Consider the following 13,470-nt stretch of genomic DNA (forward strand, 5'->3'; position numbering starts at 1 on the left):
GTCCTGGAGAACCTTCACCTCCTCTCTGACATCTGCACCATTGACTACCCAATGCCTGACAACCCCAAGAGGGTCATCCTGTACAAGAGGAGCAGCAGCAGAGGTGGAGGAGAGGATGAGAACTGCAATAGGAGGAACTCTTCAACCAGCAAAGAGGAGTTGAGAGTGAGAGAGGAGCTCAGTAACCAGGCCGTGCCTTCTCTGCAGATCCCCAAAGAGGAATACCCCTCTGTGCTGGTGTTGGAGGCCACCGACACCAGTGGAGTTGTAATCAGGTAGGAGAGAGCTGTATGTGTGAATGTGCTGAAAGACTCAACAGTTCATATATCTCTCACTGTCCATCCCTCATCCTTTCTCAGGTATATTGGTGAGGGTTATTCCCAAGCCCAGGAATCCATGGAGGATGAAATGAGGGACTTTTATAGTCTCGACCAAGGCTGTCCAACTCCTTTGTCATCTCCATCCTCAGGTCAGCTCGTTGCTGTCAGAACCGAGGAGGAAGGCGAGGTTCTGAGGGCACAGGTCTGCGAGGTCATGGCTGAAAAGGTCAAGGTGAGAGGATTACAGGAAGTAATCAGGGACAAATGAAGGAAGGCCATGTAAATGATCCAACAGAAAAGTGTAGAAATGAAAGGTGACCTGTAAGACGGAGGATGGCTAAAGACATGGGAAAGGTTAGCAGGTGACCTGTGGTTTCCTCTTGTATTTTACTTTACAAGGTTATTTCGTTGATGCTTTCCAAATGAGTTTGAAAGCTACTAAATAGAGTTGAAGTTATTTGCCAGCAATCCAGTTCATCCTGTTAAATCTCGGTCCTGTCAAATTTAAGGCTTCTAGTGTGGAAAAAAATATGTTTTTGGAAGGGAGAAAATATTAGGGACCCCTATGGTTTTTGCTTTTGGCTCTGTAGGTCTACTATGTGGATCATGGCTTCTCAGAGGTGAACAGCAAAACCAAAGTGTTTGAGCTGCACAAGAAGTTTTACAAACTGCCTTTCCAGGTGACCAAGTGTAGACTGGCAGGTGAGTTGGAATCAACACATCATCAGGACTTTCAAAAGAGTTTAATGATTTCAAATAGTAAAGAACAGGGATTTGAAAATCAACCTTTTCTTGAATTTTCTTGGTTCACCATCCTGTTTTCCCGTGTCATGATCATTTGGCTTTTTGTTTAAATTGTGTGTGTGCGTGCGTTTGTGTGGGTGGGTGTCCAGGTCTGGAGCCATTTTGTCAGGAGCCTGCAGTGCTGAAGAAGTTTGAGATTATGGCAAATGGAAGGATCCTGTTGGCTGAAATCCTAGAGAGAGGGCAAACTCCTCTTGTCGTCCTGTATGACACATCACAGGATGATGACATCAACATCAATGCTGCCTGCATGAAAGCTTTGCAGGACAAGACACTGGCAAGCCCATTACAGGTAGAGAAGACAAGTTAGTGTCTATGTTTGTGAGTGTGAATTGTACAGCACGCTAATCTTCTCCCAGTCGCTCTCCTCAGGTGAACAGCACCTTTACGGATGTGACTGTCAGCAGCGTCTGCTCAGATGGGACCATCTATTGTCAGCTGCCCTCCAGAGGCCTTGTCAAGCTGAATGAGATACTGGAAAATATCGAGACATATTTCCATTCACAGGTTAACACCATGGTACATTCGCTGTCGATTGTAATGTAGTTAGGTGCAATATTAACAGGAAGTAAACAGAGTAGACTGGGACTCACACATTCATCTTAAGAAGCTTTTGTGAAAATGTGTTGCTTCTCTCAGGCAGCGTTGTAGGCAGATTGAGATAAGTCTGATAATCTGGAGTTACTGTAAGACATTGCCAAGCTACTTAATCTCTTAGCAGTGCAGTGGAGCTGATGCTTTTTCTAGGTATGCCACCGCTGTCTTTTAAAGCTAACCTTTATAATGCTTTATGTCAGCATTTAGGTAAACACAGCGTGGAGTAACTCTCTCTACTAGTACTGGTGCCATCATTCAATTCTTTTAATACATTAACTGCTTAGCATTACATTGAGCATTCAGAATTTGAGTATAGATGTTTAAATTTCTTCAGACATCATCAACTTTTTAAAATTTAAAATATCTACATATCTCAAGTCCTAATTTTTGATGCCATTGCAGTGTACACCTGCAGCAGACTGGTTGGACCTGTTAAATGTTGTGAGCTTTAACAGTATCATTTTAAATGTAGTCATAAAGTAAGTCAAGTGCATTTTTTTATACAGCCCACTAGTCCAAATCATAATTGCTCTACAGCATATGACACCCTCTGTTCTGAGACCCTCAAATTGGATAAAACTCCCCCCAAAAAAACCCTTTAACAGGGAAAAAATGCAGCAGTTACAGATGTTCAGAAATGAGGAAAGGTGGAGAAAGTATGGTCAGATCTAACAACTCTGGTTTCTTGATGCCACATGTTGAAGATACTGTATATTTGGTTCCAGGTAACATCAGAATTCCTGGTGTCCAGGCCCTTTTGCGGGAAAGGATGTCTGGCTCGCTACAAAGGCAAATGGTCCCGTGTAGAGGTAAGAAGGCATTGTTTCCTGCAGCACAAACCGAATTATTAAACATGTCCACATAGGATTGACATTTGCCTGATAAAATGAATAAAGTCATACTTCTGCGAGAGAGGACGGTGTAGCTCTTTGTTGAGCTGAGAACAAAAAGAGACTTAAAATGTGTCACTGTCCAAAATACCTTATTATTCCCTGCACAGGTGCCCATTTGTTGTTAAGCAGTTAATGTAAGTTTGGAACCACCGACATCTAAATACCTGGCTGTGTAATCTTTGTATTAATCAACAACACTCCCAAGCCTATCAGGATTTACATTCTGTAGCAGTTGCTTCTTTAAATGTAAGACCTACAAATTACAGCATAGAAGCATCATTTGAAACAGAAGGCATGAAGATATGTTTCTGTCTTTAGATCACAAACCTCCACGGCAGCAGAGTGCTGGACATCCTGTTCACTGACGTGGGGGTCCAGGCTTCTGTTGAGGTGTTTGAGCTGCGAGAGATCCCACCACCTTTTCTCTGTGACCTTATGATGATCCCACCACAGGTCAGTGTCTCTGTCTTTGAGGTATAATGTGAAGAAGAGTCAAGAGTAGCGAGTATTGTGTACTGCTGTAGTTTTGTGTAGTGGGGGGGGGGGGCCTGTACATTACCTGTGGAAATGACCTGCAGTGATCTGTTAGGCTGTGAAGTGTTGTCTAGCAGACCTGGCTGTTAGTGTTGGATCCTGGACTCCAGATGCTGTCCAGTGGCTACGAGAGAAAGTACTCAACACCACCGACTGTAGCATGAAGGTAACTGAGTTGAAATGTGGTTTGTAGTTGTTGTTGTTTTGTTTTTTTTTTTGTCCCTTGAATGGAATTGTGAGGCAAGTGGGCTTGAAAGCACAAATACACACTTAAAATATATTTATTTGAGAATCGAAAACCATTTTTGTCCCCAAGATTGCTAAGGTGGACGAGACCAAGCGTTGCATCTACATCCACCTGTTCAGCGACAGGAACTTCCATGACCCAGCTCGCAGTCTCAACCATCAGATGGCCCAGTCCAACCTTTTCAGACAGCAACCAGATGTTTTTCTGACTAGCCACAGGTTTCTGCTGCTTTCATAGTCACCTGTATTATTCCCTCACTAACTAGCTGCATTTAAAAGGTACTGTATGTATAACCTTGTGCACTACATTTCATTGTTTATCTTAATTTCACAGCCCTGCTAAGATCTTCACACCCTCCTTATCCTCCAAGACTTCAAGCACCAGTGAGACTAATGGCAGTCCAACATCAGCTTCGGTTCCAGCCAAGCCTCATCTCAGAAGGGCCCTGTCAGGACCCACAGAGGGTGGAGGAGGAGATACAACTCCCACCAGCCCACCAGAAACACCATCATTTCCCTCATCCTCTCTCCAGCTGCCACCACCTCTGGAGCTGCCCCCAGCTGGTAAAGAATACAGTGGAGACACTGGATAAAATATTCCTAATCATGAAATCAACCACATGTGCATTATTGCATTCAGTGCAGTATTGACCTTATGCTGGCCTAAAAATCACATTTAAATCACAAGGTTTAATTCCAATCCTTTCCTTCTCAGGAAACAACTTAGACGTATACGTATCAGTGGCGTGCCATCCAGGCCACTTTGTGCTGCAGCCCTGGAGAGATATGTACAAACTGGTGGTGCTGATGGGAGAGATGATTCTGTACTACAATAAAACTGAGGAGAAACCACTCAACATTGAGAAGAATCAGATATACGCAGCTAAAGTAGAGAACAAGTGAGTTGAGCAATGATGTCATTTCATTTTATAAAAAAAAAAGTGCAAATTTGATCTAAGTATTTTGTCAAGACCTTGAACAGTCTTTATACTGCTTTTAAACATTGACAACACAGCCTGAAAGCTACAAAATAAACTATTAACAAAGTATAATCTATCACTCTGATGCCTTTTAGTGTTTGTGGCACCTTCTGTCCTGTTTCTGTCTGTAGTAGATATTCAATAACAGGCCAAATAGAAGCAGCTGTGCCTAAATATAACTTCTCTTCCTTCTCTTCTCTCAGCTGGCATCGCGTTTTAGTGAAGGGAGTTCTAACAAATGGCTTGGTGTCTATCTATGAGTTGGACTATGGTAAACATGAGCTGGTGAGCTGCACCCAGCTCAGACCCCTGATCAAGGAGTTCAGGCAGCTGTCCTTTCAGGGCATCACTGCTCAGCTGGCTGGTGGGTAGAGCAAAGCTGCATAAAAAGCCAGAATACAATCTTACTGCCTGTTTCTAATGTCACATCCACACTCTCTACATTCATCTCAGCTATATTAGGGGGAAATGCCACAGCAGTCAATACTAAGAATTATGAATTGCTCTGGGGATGTAAGGTACTGACCATGAATCTCAGTCTCCCTGGGTCAAGTATGGATGGGGACCATTATTACATGTCATTCCATCTCTTTTTCTTCTCATTTACTGTAAGCTCTCTAGTGATGGCACTCTAATTAATGTATGAATTGTCATTTAAAATTCAGGTACATGTAAGAAGACAGTACTCAGAGAGCAACCTCTGCCAGGGCAGCTCAGTTTCCCCATAATGCACCTAAAAGCAATATTCCCAGTCTGATCCTCATAATATTATAGCTTGACGATGAAAACCTACCCCATTTAAATCATATCGATATCATTATCATTAGAAAGTTATTCAAGAAAAATGATAGACATGAGTGATTAGTAAATGCCACAAATGGCTAAATAAATGTCCCATACAGACTGAAATAACACTGTGTACTGAGTCCTTTAGACGCACACAACTCACACCGTTCAGCTGCATGCAAGCTCAACTTGTCTTCACTTTCAAGTGCTCAGCAATGCAATTGCACACTTTCGCCACAAGGGGGCTCTGATATTCAGTCAACAGCCTTTACAACATTTACAATGGTGAAGAATCCTTTAAAAACAATCCCTAAAAAAAATCCACCAAAATCTAATGGACTGTTCTGTGCGCCATACCCTAGCTCTCCAAAAAATCTCATCAAAATCCAGTCATTTCTTTTTCAGTTGCATTGGGAACAAACCAACCACCAAATGCAAGTAAAAATAAGGCGGAGGTAATAATTGCCTTACTTATCATGGTTAAAATACAAAGCTAAATAAGACTGCAAATAAAGAACTGTTCCACTGTTAATTTTCAAACTATGCAAAAAGAATTAATTAAGTAATTTTCCATCTCAAAATTGAGCTTGTGTCCTGGTGTGCCTCAACAACAAGGTTCATTTTTATTTATTTATTTTTTTTGTGCCTCTGATCGCAGGAGTGAAGCCCAGGCGTTGGTCGGAGGAGGCCTCCATCTTTTTCAGGAACCACGTGGAGAAGAAACCTCTGGTGGCCCAGCTGGAGGCCATACAGGAAGCCACTAACCCATGGGAAAGAAAGTTGACCGTCTACCTGGCTGACACATCACAGGCAGAAAGGGACATCTGGGTGCATGACATCATGGCTGAGTTTGCTGACGAGCTGACCAACAAGATGTAGACAGAAATGACCATCGGCATGTAAACTACACAAGCAGTTGTTGTCCTGTAACTCAGTGACGACACGCTGCATTGTGGATACACGAAACAGAAAAAGCTTATGCACCGTTATCATTCCACCATTTAGGAAAGACAAAGAAAGAAAGGGATGAAAAAAATGTAGAAGAAGTTAGAGAAGTTACAAGAAGAAGGGAAACAGAGAAGTAGCAGAAAGACAAGCGATACTTTAGCCACTTGCTCGTTGTGTTATGGGCTCTACAATGAAGGATTCTATGTTGTGATTTAGAGTGACTGCAGTGTGACCATTGTGACCAAGTCTGAATGTGCTGCAAACACAATTACATCACACGATACAGTTGCATCTATCCATAGTATCACAAAGCTGCTGAAATGATAAAACATGTATTCAGATAACCAGTTTTAATGTGTGTCATATTGGGCATACCCTCAACCTGGCCAAGGTGAGCACCATGCAAAGTTCATAAAATGTTCATATTAACTCTGCAAGTTCTTGCATGCTAGAAAAACTTGTTTTCATGCCAAGTCTGCCTTTTGGGCAGTGTGTCTGGTTATCATAAAGTTTACAAAGGTTTGAGCTAATATCCCCCTAAAAAAGGCAGAAGAAATGGATGAGTGAGTGAGTGAAGGCAGACAGACATACAGTAAAGAGACTAGGAAGTAGTTTAGTCAGAGTTTTGGGACAAAATTAGTATTTTTTTGATCCATTTATTCAACACATATCAGAGGGCAACTTATTTGTCATGTCTTAAAGCCCTGACCTCTGATTTCACTCCCTCATCTGTCTCTTCTCCACCTGTGAAGACGGGGTTAAATATCTGTTCTTTGTTATTCAGTTTCTCATCTGACAACAAGATTTTGATTTCAGTAGATTACATGTGCAGCATGGTGCAGATCTTTCCAAGTTGTTTGCACATAAACTTAGTTTGATTGTTATTAAGTTACTGCTAGTGTGAAGCTTGTAGATTTTCAAATCTGAGATAGTTTAACATTCTCCTTGGTTGGATCCAGTGCCTCCATTAGACACGAGATGATTTGATTCTGAAATGTGACTTCTTTTTTTTTTTTTTTTTTGTTGGACACATCTGCACCATGGTTTTGGATGTGCAGACGCTTCTCCAGTTGTAAAGACAGCTGACCTGACAAAACTGAAAGTTGCATTGTTGTTATTGACAGATGACACTAATATAATTTATATTTAACTTATATTCTCTAGATGATTATAATTAGTTTAGCATTTCTGTCTTGTTTAACTGGCTGGAGGTGTTTTTGGAATAAAGTCTGTTAGACAATTGAATGTGATTCAGTTACTTCATACACTATCTTAAAATAACTGTCATGTTGTTTCAGTGAAAGGTGAGACTGATTTTGGTTTCTTTAATATTTACATATGTCATTGCAAAAATGAATATGTCTAAACTAACACTTTGTTGACAGTATGTGCTTTGTTTGATCCCACTCTGTAAGCAATTCGTACAGTTTAGAGGTAAGCACATGTCATGTGGTGGAAGCCTGCACAGTACCAAACTGTGCACACTGGTCATAGTTATATTCACTAGCTGTGGTGGAATCAAATAGACGTGTCAATGCATTCTGTCCTTGTCTGTTTTTCCAGTAGCTAGCGAATGGAGAGCATCATCACAAACTCTGAAAAGCAGGAGAGAGAAGACAAAGCAGAGCATGTTCAGTCAGTACTGAGTTTATCTGACAAAGCTACAAAGTGCCAATGATAGTGCACTTTTTTTTTTTAAATGGGATACACAATTAAAACCCAAATTTCTGGGTAATGACTTAACTGTCTAAAAAAATGTAAATGTCTTGGTCTCACCTTCAAAATCAATGCTTCCATCTGCATTAATGTCCAGCTCCTTCAAGATCTCCTCCAGCTCTCCTTTCTTCAGCTTCTCTCCCAGCAGTGTCTTGACAGCCTCTTTCATCTCATCCTGGCTGATCTTTCCATCTCCATCCAGGTCGAACTTTGGAATCAGAATGTGGTGAAAATCTACTTTGAAAATGTCAGATACCAGAGGTAAATATAAACATCTTAAAAATATATTTCTCTTAGTGAATAAGCACTGATTTCGGGACTTTTTTTTTTTTTGATATGTCAGCTCATAGTGAAAGCATTCATCTGGGTAAGCCGTTCTTTTCACTTGCCCTACTTTAATAACTACATTAACAATTTTATTATTAACTGACTGACCTGTGAAAAGGCTGACTGGAGTTCTTTGAGTCCCAGCATGTCAGCGGTCTCTCCCATCATCCTGGGTCCCATTAGTTCAATAAAGTCATCAAAGTCCATCAATCCACCCACTGTGGAGAGGAGAGAGGTGCAAGGAATAGAAAAAGGGCTCGGAAGCAAAAACAGCTGAAGACACTTCATTTTTGAAGTGAAAATTTTAAAAATAAATGAAGTAAATCGCATCTCTTACAGTCACATTCACTTTCATACTTAATATACAAACAGTGCTTTTTAATTCAATGTACAATTAAGATTTTACAGATTTTATTTTTTTTTTTTTTTGCTTTTATTTCATATTTTTCAAAGCGCTCTTATCATCTTACTTCTCATCTTTATCTGTTGTACTATTTCCAGCAGCTCCATTTCTGTGGGCATGTATCCCATGGTCCTCATGCATTCAGCTACGTCCTTGTAGTTCAGGTAGCCATCTTGGTCGTAGTCAAACTCTTTGAAGGCCTCTTGTAACTCTACAGGAAAGGTCAGTGGGTTACAGCAAGAATACAGGATGAGAAAACATATTTATGTAACTGCTACAACATCACTATCCTAAATCTGATATTCCATAATATAACAATATAACATCCAAATTTAAAAACTAAAAATATAGTTTTGGGGAAACAAAGATTCATTTCATTGAATAGTTTGAATTATAGGCACATCACAGTTTTAAGCTTAGGTTAGCTCCAGTACTATATTTAGAGAGCTTTTGTAGACTTTATAGAGTCGGGTACTAGGGTGTGAGTTCATGAATGAGGAGAGAAATGAAGGACATGAAGAGAAACTGTGATAATAAAATCAAAATAAATAAAAACTTAATTATGAATATGACAATGTAACAGTAACTGATGATTATGCTTGGTCATGTTGTTCTTTAATGCTGTACTTCAGTATCGCAAACATGATAGAGACTTTTAGACTTTCTGGTATTATTTGAAATGTAGCTCTTACATGTAACATGTTTAATGATTGCAAATATTATTATAGGTTCCGTTCATATAAATGCTGAGCTGTGGGAATGAGACTTACCATCTAACTCGGCCTGAGCCAGTTCTCTGTCCTGCAGAGACATCAATCAAACAGCAATTTATTATACAGAATATAAACATCTTGACATCAAGTTAATGTCCAGTTTTTAAATATGTCACAATTTTAAATATCAGAGGTGTATATTTGAATTAAACAAAAACGAAGTGGACTAAAACACACAGAGGACACTCCTCAAGGATGCATATGTTTAGAAATCACTCGGTCTTATGCGAGACAAGAATAGATATGTCCAGTGGAGAAGGTAAATGTTCTCATGTTGAATCAGCTAAGTGGTTTGCTCTTCAGTTAAAAAAAAAAAAAACCTAATGAAGTGTGACATTAAGCCCCAGCTAATAAGCCACTAATACTGCAGACACAGCAGGCTTAGTGATGGCAAAGATCAGGAACAGGGCTGTACTGCCTGACCCAATATGTTTAAAATTGTAAAATGCAAGTGTCAGCTACTTACGGCCCCAAATACACTGTTGAGCACAGAGGTGTATACTTTGTTCATACTCTCTGTGTTTTTCTTGGGCTTCTTTGATGATTTTTTGGCTGTTTCAGAGACTGAACCTGAGGGGGACTCCTTAGCCACAGCAGATTTTGGGGCACCATCTTTGCTAAAACAAAATATCAAACAGTAAAGGGTAAAAGAGCCATTACATGCCTTATATGCTAACTAAGATTTGGAATCACTTTGGATATATAGTGAAGGTTTTCTCCACCACTCATACAGTATGCATCAGCAGAACTGGCACAGGAACCTTTCTGCTACAGATTAGCAAGATCTGCTGGGTATATAACTGGTGTTTATGTCAAATAACACTGGGGCTCAGAAAACTACACGCTTACTGTGAGAAAATGTATATGAATCTAACACATACCCATCTGCTGCGACTGAGTAGGCAGAAGTTGATGAGGGCGCCCTCTCTCCTGCCTTGGGCATGCTATAGATGAACAGAGGCATACATACATTGAGTTGTAACGCTCACTCTAAGGTAGAATCTTTCATAAATCTTTTTTGAGATGCAAAACTAAAGGTTGCAAGTGTTAAAAACTTACCTTAATACCTGTGCCTAGATGGTGAGAAAAGAAAAGTAGAGCAGCACAACCATTCTCATCCATCCTTGAGCAGTGCTCCACTCATGTTGAGTGGCTGCGCACCATCCTTTACGCTCTCCTTTTCATTCTCCTCTTGACTTCCTTCAATCAGAGGCTTAACAGGTAATCACTTGGCTAAACTGCAACCAACAGATAGAAACCAAATTGTGGTGACTGACTTGACCTTTAAGAAGCCAGTATCCCTCAGATTCAAAGCCCAGCTTTAAGTCTTATTATTTGCTCTTACAATTGTACTTAAGCATCTAAATGTCACAAAAGGCCCTTTAGACTTGTTGAGTTGCTTTTTGTTCTGTAGGGAGAATATGTTTTCTAGTGTTTCTGGGCTAGAACAATCTCATGTCAATGGATGCTCCTCATTCTGTTGTGTGAAAACTGAAGTCATGTTAATTTGCCTGAAGAGATTTTGGGACCAATGGTGATTTGACTAGGTTGTGAATTCCAGGCTTTGTTCAGACATGGCATCTAAACACGAAATATCAGGCAAATTCTTGGCTGGGGTGGATGTCTGAAAGGGGTTTTACTCTCAGTTTTATGTACTGTCAGCTTTATAAATGTATTACTCAGTGAACACAGGTCCCACACAGGTTGAGAGACTTACTGTACCTCTGCAACATAATGCTGCCATATCATTCCATTTGTCATCTCTCTTCTCATCTCTGCAGGTCCGCCCTCATGGGACAACCCCTTACTGTTCAGACCTGCTGACTGACAGAGGCTGCGTGGCTCTGCTGGTGGTGGGTTTCCTCTTGGTCACCCCTTTGTTGGTCCTGGCGCTGGCTGCGTACTGTCGCCTGGCCCAGCTAACTTCCATACCTTAACATCATCACTGATTGTTCAGAAAATACCTACTGAGGAATTTGTTGGTTTAATCCACTGGACACAGACTGGTAACAGAATTTTAACCATATTGTAAATTTCAAATCAGTAGATTACAACAAGTGTGAACCTGTAAATCAGCAGCAAATTAAAATCAAAGATGTCTAGCAAGGTGACTGCTGGAGTCAAAGAAAGGAACAATTTGGATGTGGCTCTTTCTGTTAAACTCCACAAAATCGTGCATTATTTAATTTATAAATAAAGCTTTTGGCTTAAGCTAAAATTATGCTTGTCTTATAAATTAAGTATGCTATTGTGCAATAACAGAATGAGACCTTTCTAAAACAGTTACCATATATTTTTTTCTATTTATTTTCCACATGAAATACAGGGGAGAGCGCGAACGCAGTCCCCCACTACCAGAAATTATGCAGTCGAGATTCCCACATTTGGGGAATTCGCAGGGGTCAGCACAACCGGAGTGCAATGGCTGAGCCTCACCCTGGGTGAACCACCTTCTTGATCATGGTATCTCCCCTGCCAGGTAAGTATGAGTTGTACACGTCCCATGCAGAGGAGCCATGCAGCTACATACCATTTAAACGGACGGTGTCACACAAATACGCGGCGGTATTACTTTCCGCTACAACGCGTTTAGCACATCACATTATACATGTGCACCGGTCATAGGGCGTTCGTTTAAAAAGAAAAAACTAACAATTTACGTAGTAAAACGTTCCGCTATTTCCCATCATGCTTTGCCACGCTGTAAACGTGTCACGTGGTAGGCCGCTTCAGGGAACATTGTTTTTCTTCAATATACAGAACCTGCGATGCTTTATCTTGAAGTCTCACTTGTTATAAATGCTGCAGATCAGCAAGTTAAGTTTTTCGTTTCATTTGTCGACTACAAGAGCACCGATGTATAAAACGTGCTTTGGCGCCATCTTGTGAACAATTCAATGCATTACACTACTTTACAACATTGGCGCTATTGGTGCAAATGAAGCTAACCAAATTTGTAATAGGCTAGCACAAATTTATACAAAAAGTGGTTAACAATACCTGGTGTTGATTTTGACAGAGTAGCATAAATTGGCCTTAGTCTTTTTGCACCAATGTTCACGTTTCCGTCTCTTTGACAGTTTAGCAGCTATTTTTTCCTCACTTTGTGACTTTTTGTATAGTGATTTTGTAGTTATTTAATAGTCTTTCCATTCATGGGTCTCCAAGATCCCTCTGACTCCTTGGGCCCATGGGCCTGCGCTCAGTAAGCCCGTATGAGTCCTACGCAGTGGGGGTAGCCACATTTGTAGATGCATCAGGGGGTACCTCCTCACTCCAACAGGTACCACGCAAAGACTCAGCTCAGAAAAAAAAAACAGATGTGGAGTTGGCAGAGCACCCCTGACATAGCCAGGATGTTCTGGCTTGATCTGGAAAATGTCAGTAGATGGGATGCCACTGGACGGACTCCGTAGACAGGACAGTGGACTCAGACTGCTTGGGCCAAGAGGAGATTTTACTGAGAGATTCTAATGGTGACCTGTCAAGTGAATTCTTAGCTTAATGTCATTTCCTTCAGTCATATCTTCAAAGAAAAGACATCAGTTTGAATCTAAATATTATCTGTTGAGATTGAGTGAACAGACGTTGTAGAGGGTGTCCTCTCTTCTTTACTCAAGGGTAAAATATGCTTGTGTTAATTACACTATATTCACACAGTTGAACATGCTGAGGAAATATTTTCCAAATACATCTGGGGTTGCAAAAGTAAAAGTTGCAAGAGATATAAAATATTTATTAAAAGCTGACCCTAATCTTTGGCCTATGGTGAGTAGAGAAAACAATAAGTCAAGCAGCACAGCCCTGGTTCTGGAGTGAGAATGTGTTTTCTAGAGTTTCTGGGCTGGAATGATGGCCGATTGAAATGTTAAATACAACTGAAATAGCCTACAATACATGCCGATGCATGGTAGTTTGACTGAACAAACAGAGACTTTGGGGCCAATGGTGATTCCTTCAGTTTAGTTGATACAGGCTTGTGATACAGATGTACTATAGTCAGGTACTGTTGAACATTAGTCATTCTATTCTTTACTAACTCATCACATCACCTCTGTCTGCTTAACTGTGATATTTCACTTCAATAAACAACGGAGTCTACTGGGCAAACTTCTCCTTCTTCTTCTTCTCTCGGCTGTTCCC

The 13,470-nt window shown here is 40.6% G+C and overlaps 2 protein-coding genes across 2 annotated transcripts in view; one reads left to right on the forward strand and one right to left on the reverse strand.

Annotated features, from left to right (window-relative positions):
* Positions 1–7,256, forward strand: part of tdrd7b (tudor domain containing 7 b) — a 17,494-nt gene extending 10,238 nt beyond the window's left edge. The window contains exons 8-20 of the mRNA XM_020587960.1: positions 1–275; positions 360–552; positions 911–1,022; positions 1,214–1,416; positions 1,497–1,631; positions 2,447–2,530; positions 2,933–3,067; positions 3,204–3,314; positions 3,465–3,613; positions 3,729–3,958; positions 4,110–4,293; positions 4,578–4,738; positions 5,819–7,256. The exon at positions 1–275 is cut by the window's left edge and continues 9 nt beyond it. Coding sequence (XP_020443616.1) covers positions 1–275; positions 360–552; positions 911–1,022; positions 1,214–1,416; positions 1,497–1,631; positions 2,447–2,530; positions 2,933–3,067; positions 3,204–3,314; positions 3,465–3,613; positions 3,729–3,958; positions 4,110–4,293; positions 4,578–4,738; positions 5,819–6,039 — 2,193 coding nt within the window. The 3' untranslated portion in view covers positions 6,040–7,256. The remainder of the gene's footprint in view (positions 276–359; positions 553–910; positions 1,023–1,213; positions 1,417–1,496; positions 1,632–2,446; positions 2,531–2,932; positions 3,068–3,203; positions 3,315–3,464; positions 3,614–3,728; positions 3,959–4,109; positions 4,294–4,577; positions 4,739–5,818) is intronic.
* A 112-nt stretch (positions 7,257–7,368) lies between these two features.
* On the reverse strand, positions 7,369–11,232 carry LOC109952737 (calcium-binding protein 2-like). The gene is made up of 9 exons (XM_020587959.1): positions 11,050–11,232; positions 10,387–10,565; positions 10,209–10,271; positions 9,794–9,944; positions 9,325–9,355; positions 8,622–8,765; positions 8,260–8,369; positions 7,885–8,032; positions 7,369–7,703 (listed from the first exon to the last, which is right to left on the reverse strand). Exons 3-9 carry the CDS (start codon positions 10,268–10,270, stop codon positions 7,675–7,677), a joined length of 675 nt encoding a protein of 224 aa, XP_020443615.1. The 5' UTR covers position 10,271; positions 10,387–10,565; positions 11,050–11,232; the 3' UTR covers positions 7,369–7,674.
* Between the last annotated feature and the right edge of the window lie 2,238 nt (positions 11,233–13,470).

This window comes from Monopterus albus, unplaced genomic scaffold, assembly GCF_001952655.1.
Source record: "Monopterus albus unplaced genomic scaffold, M_albus_1.0 scaffold489.1, whole genome shotgun sequence".
Classification (NCBI taxonomy): domain Eukaryota; kingdom Metazoa; phylum Chordata; class Actinopteri; order Synbranchiformes; family Synbranchidae; genus Monopterus; species Monopterus albus.

Excerpts from the sequence above, each read along its gene's own strand:
- LOC109952737 (XM_020587959.1), bottom strand. The coding sequence starts at position 10,270 with ATGCCCAAGGCAGGAGAGAGGGCGCCCTCATCAACTTCTGCCTACTCA. Across the intron at positions 9,945-10,208 it reads TACTCAGTCGCAGCAGATGG|CAAAGATGGTGCCCCAAAAT; the intron begins GTATGTGTTAGA and ends ATTTTGTTTTAG. Across the intron at positions 7,704-7,884 it reads TGGAAGCATTGATTTTGAAG|AGTTTGTGATGATGCTCTCC; the intron begins GTGAGACCAAGA and ends CCTGCTTTTCAG.